The following is a 5,415-nucleotide window of genomic DNA, read 5'->3' as shown; positions in this document are numbered from 1 at the left end:
TTTTTTTTTTTTTTTTTTTGCGGTACACGGGCCTCTCACTGCTGTGGCCTCTCCCGCCGCAGAGCACAGGCTCCGGACGCCCAGGCCCAGCGGCCATGGCTCACAGGCCCAGCCGCTCCGCGGCATGTGGGATCCTCCCGGACCGGGGCACGAACCCGTGTCCCCTGCATCGGCAGGCGGACTCCCAACCACTGCGCCACCAGGGAAGCCCAAGATCCCTACTCTTGATGAACACTGATATCACTTTCAGCGCTCTGAGATTTCCTGCAGCACCAGCCTGAGTGTTCACAGTGCCAGGGACTAGGCTTACAATAGCCCTACTTGGGGACCAGTTTCATCCCTTTTAAGAAATTATAAATAACTTGCAGCCAGGACCATGTCTCTCATTATGTGCCTCTCACCTCCCCACCATCCAGGGTCTGCACAGAGCAGGTATCCAACAGACACTGGTTGGATTGAATAGAGGAAGGCGGAAGTATTAAAGGAAAAGTTGGTGGGTTCTCTGAGCCCCAGATGCGGGGAGGGGAAGTGAGCAGCTGTAGCCCAGGCTGACAACGAACCCCAGGAAGGATATCAGAAGGAAGGAGGAAGTCCTGGACACAGTACGCAAGCCAGATGGGCCCTTTGCTGCACGGTCCTGAGGCTGCCTGAATGAGCAGTAACCCAGATAATACAGTGCTGGACCTAAAACTTCCTGCTGGGAAAAGGTGAGCTTTCCAGAGCCTCTTTCCAGCCCCCAGCTCATGCCTCCTCACTTTAGATTTGGATAAAATCGGCTCTAGGAGATGTCCTGGTCAAGAGGGGTGAGGAAGAAGATCCAGGAATGGCCAAAGGGATATGGAGCAACCCAGCAGCTGCCCTACCCTCTCTCCTACCTCCCTGCCTCACCTGTGGGGTCAGGATGCCAGGCCAGCCATCTGCCTGCCAGGCTCTTATATCCAAGAGTGAGGCTGTTATAGGGCTCTGCTTTCAAGTGGCCCTTTCATAAAGTGCTCAAGTGATGGTCATGGTGAGACAAATGAATACCAGTGAGAAAGGCATCTGCTTTGCCAAGGAAATCAAGTTTATTAAGAGGTTACAAGGGAAGGCTGCTGGCACGTGGGAGGGTTCTCTGGGCTAGCTAAGAAGAAACGGTCTCCAAAGAAGGAAAGGGTAGGCAGGGAATTATCTGGAGTAGGTTGGGTGAGTTTCCTGACCACCTCCCTGGGGCAGCTCCAGCCATGCAATTGTGTTTTCTGGCCCATTTGGTGGAATGAACCAGGGCCAGGTCAAAGCTCTGGAACACTGGGCCCTGCCTCCTTGCTCCTCTGGGAACCACTGGACTCTAGCACGTGTAGGAGTTGCAGGGCCCGCAGTGGGGGCGGGGGACACAGGGCGAGAAGCGGGCAGCAGGAGCGCAGGGGGTGCAGGCACTGGAGTCGCAGGGCATGATGGTCTTGCCACATGCATTGGTCGTGGCACAGGGGTTGCAGGGCAGCCTGGAGAAAAAGAATGATATGGAAAGCGAATTGAGGGCGGCTTGTAATATACACCAGAGAGACCCCAAGTGTGGACTGCTCTCTGGGACTTGGCCTGACCTGTAACAGAGAAGGTCACAGGCTCACGTGCTGCAAAGCTCACTCTCAATGCTAACGGTCTCCCTGTCATATCATGTCCGAAGTGCTGGACAGAGGCTCAGAAACTCCAGTCTCAGCTCCCAGCAACGTCCATTCCTAGCTGGTGACCTTAGATAAGTCACTTACCTTCTCCAGGCCCCAGTCCCTTCACCTATAGAATGAGGAGAATACTGATCCTGCCTGCCTGATGGTAACAGGGCAGATAAGGTAGCATGTGGAAATGTAACTTCTACACATTACGGTATTGTTAAGATGTAAGAAATATCACTGATCACATATCAGTGTCATCAGAGTAGAATGCAAAGAGTTGACTGTGTAATTTCAGTTTGTACATCACACAGTTCCTGCCACTTTATGTTTTAATGATAGCCACATTGTTTTCCGAGTTCCGTTTGAGCATGTCTGGTGTGAAGGCATAATTTCCTCTCCAGGGTATGCAATCTTTGTCTGGAGTCCAACTGAGAAGTACGCCTATATGTGCATAGCTTCGCCAAACACCGGCAGCTGAGTACTCACTTGCAGTCCTCGCTCTCCAGCAGCCCCCGGTACGTGTTGATCTCACACTCCAGCCGGGCCCGGACATCCAGCAGCACCCGGTACTCCTGGTTCTGCCGCTCCAGGTCCCTCCTGATCTCCGCCAGCTGGGACTCCACGTTGCTGATCAGGCACTGCACCTGGGCCAGCTGGGCGCTGTAGCGGGCCTCCATCTCCGTCAGGGTGTTCTCCAGAGAGTCTCTCTGTCATGCGGAAGGTAAGGAAGGTCACAGAGCTGCTCCTGAAAGGGCTTCTCCACAGGATGCAAAGAAGTCACAAGCTCCAAGAGTTAAGGAGAGGATGGCCCAAAGGCCAGCCCGGTGCCTCTGACTCCCCGACCTCCCCTTCTCACCAGGAGTCTGAACGATACCCACCAGGTTGTGCTGGGTCTGCAGCTCCACCTCCAGAGCATGGACCGTGCGTCTCTGCTCAGTGATCTCCGCCTGGTAGGACTGCAGCTGCTCCAAGCTGGACACCACCTGCCCGTTCAGCTCCTCGGTCTGAAACACCAAAGGGGAGAAGGCAGGATCAGACCCTGTCTGAAGGGCCCTGAGGGGCCGAGGGGCCTGAGCGGCCACGTGATGAGAGGCCCACCTGCCTGGTGAACCATTCCCGCACGTCCCTGCGGTTGCTCTCCACCAGGGCCTCGTAGTGAGACCTGGTCTCGTTGAGCACATTGTTCAGGTCCACGGTGGGGACGGCGTCCACCTCCACATTAAGGCGGTCTCCAAGCTGTCTCCGCAGGGAGCTGGCTTCCTGTGGATGTAGAAAATGCAAGAGTGACTATCCTCAATAAAAAGTGGACCCAAAGGAATGGTACTGCTTGTCAAAGTCCTGTTTGTCTATTTCCTCGGAAAAGCCTTTTAGTGGAGCGGCTATGACAACAGAAGGCAAAGTGGTCTGCGTTCCATGTGTTCAGCTCCTTCCCACCATGACTGTGTCATGGCACTTGGATTCAAAAAAAATTCCCGGGCTTCCCTGGTGGCGCAGTGGTTGAGAGTCCGCCTGCTGATGCAGGGGACGCGAGTTCGTGCCCCGGTCCGGGAAGATCCCACATGCCGCGGAGCGGCTGCGCCCGTGAGCCATGGCCGCTGAGCCTGCGCGTCCAGAGCCTGTTGCTCTGCAACGGGAGAGGCCACAGCAGTGAGAGGCCCGCGTACCGCAAAAAAAAAAAAAAATTCCCAAGGATTTGCTTGGGGGCCACTCAAGGATGGATGAATGCCCAACTTTCCCAGTTTGCAAACTGTCTGCAGATGACCTCATAAGAAAAAGAATTGGCTGTATAATTTCAGATTGTATATCACAGCATTTTTGCCATCAAGTAAGATCTTGGCATGGCCCCCCCCAGGAGAGAGAAGGAACCCCAGATCATTCGTCATCAAGACTTTGAAGAAGTGGAGACTCCAGTTCACCAGGATTGATATTTTGGCTTTGAGGGGAAAGAGAAATGGCTTTGCATGGCATGATCAGAGCAATGCTGGGACTCCTCCCACAACTCAGTAACCAATCACAAGCAAGCTGGGACTCCTCCCACAACTCAGTAACCAATCACAAGCCCATGGAGGTGCCCTAGGAAACTCAAGTGAGGTACCAGTTCTGAGTGAAAGACAGCTTATCTGGGAACATGGATAGGTTTCATCTCTCAATGTTTTCTTTTATCCTGAAGTTTTGGTGTTTTTGAAGGAAATTTAAAAGATTCTTATTCCTGATTCTGCCACCCCAAATCACTAAAGCCACCCTCAGCCTGAAGCTGAGTCAGGTTTCTTCATTTCTCATTTCTGGTCTCACCTCCTCGTGGTTGCTCTTGAGGCAGAGCAGCTCCTCCTTCAAGGACTCCACCTGGACCTCCAGGTTGGACTTGCACAGGGTCAGCTCATCCAGGATCCTACGCAGGTCATTTATGTCCGACTCCACCAGCTGCCGCAAGCCCAGCTCCATCTCATACCTGCACAAGGACAGGGTCAGAGCAGTACCTGGTAGACCTTGAAGACTGACAAGAATGATCTCGGATAAACCCATTCACCTCTTCTTCCCTCTTTCGGCAATGAGTAGACCCAAGAGGCAGAGGGTTCTGGAGGCTGAGTCAAGACCCAATATTGATTCAAAAATTGATTTGAGTCCTCATCCACTTTTGTGGCTTCTTTCTTGGTTCCCCCCAATCCTCTGCAGAATCCTTTGCAACTGATGGATTGAACTGCTGTTCGGTAAGCTATGGAAACCCCTTTTCTTTCACTAGAGATTGAACAAAAGAAGCGGACCCGTGTAAATTCTGAACAACTCACTTGGTCCTGAAGCCATCTGCGGCCAGCTTGGCATTGTCAATCTGCACTACCAGCCTAGTGTTCTCTGCCTTGGTGCAAAGGATCTGGGGAACGAGAGGTTGCTAAGTGAGGATTGAAAATAAATATGAAACCATCGACTTCTTTAAAAATGCTTAAAAAGCCATTTTGAAGATAAAAGGAGGAAGAAAGAATCACGATGGCATAGATGCAAGAAACACAGTTCTCTCCCACAGATTGAGAATACTAGCAAACTTGCCCTGCTTAGAGATGACAACAAGGCCCCTCACCTTCTGCTGGAGCTCCTCGATGGTCCGGAAACGGGACTGGTAGTCGGGGCACACAAGGGGATCTTGTTGCTGGCTCTGCTCCCGGATGCGGCTCTCCAGCTCTGCGTTGTCCCGCTCCAGCTGGCGCACCTTCTCCAGGTAGCTGGCCAGCCGGCCGTTCAGGAACTGCATGGTCTCCTTCTCGTTGCCATTGAAGGAGCCCTCACAGAAGCAGCCGCTGTTGCCCACGTTGGCGGGGATGTTGCAGGACCAGGGCAGGGTGGAGCCGTGGCAGCTGCGGGGCACACAGGGCCAGGAGAAGCAGCTGGAGCTGCAGCTCAGGCTGGGCAGGGAGCGGCTGTAAGGCATGGTGATGGAGGGAGTGAGGTGACCGGCGGAAGACAGAGTCCAAGTTCTCCAAGGAGCTTTGGAGTCTCCTGCGTCTGGGGAGCATTTATACCCCATCCCCAGAGGGTGTGGACACAGTATGTAATGTCTTTTTTCTTTTTACTTCTTCACTGCTTTTCAAATGCCCTTCCCTTCAATCTGTTATTGGTCTTCCTCAGAAGAGTCCCTTGTCCCATAAATGTTTTTACTTGGCTTCTTGTTAAGTCAGGACTCCTCTTCAGGCTAGGCACCCCTGAAATCAGAGTCCTGCGGTAGACCTTCAAAGAGACCACACGGTCTAGCCAAGTATCTGCCCTTGTTAATTGGGAG

At 53.0% G+C, this 5,415-nt stretch overlaps 1 protein-coding gene across 1 annotated transcript; it reads right to left on the bottom strand.

The window, feature by feature from the left end:
• Nucleotides 1-1,324: 1,324 nt before the first annotated feature.
• LOC309976097 (keratin, type I microfibrillar 48 kDa, component 8C-1-like) lies at nt 1,325-5,067 on the bottom strand (the record flags this gene model as incomplete). The annotated part of the gene is made up of 7 exons (XM_082861578.1): nt 1,325-1,478; nt 2,133-2,353; nt 2,525-2,650; nt 2,745-2,906; nt 3,939-4,095; nt 4,433-4,515; nt 4,720-5,067. The coding sequence occupies 7 exons, from the start codon at nt 5,065-5,067 to the stop codon at nt 1,325-1,327; spliced, it is 1,251 nt and encodes a 416-aa protein (XP_082717704.1).
• Nucleotides 5,068-5,415: the final 348 nt, after the last annotated feature.

Source organism: Leucopleurus acutus (assembly GCF_964270905.1).
Source record: "Leucopleurus acutus genome assembly, chromosome: 19".
NCBI lineage: Eukaryota > Metazoa > Chordata > Mammalia > Artiodactyla > Delphinidae > Leucopleurus > Leucopleurus acutus.
The sequence above is the reverse complement of the archived record's forward strand: the minus strand, read 5'-3'. Positions and strand labels throughout refer to the sequence as shown.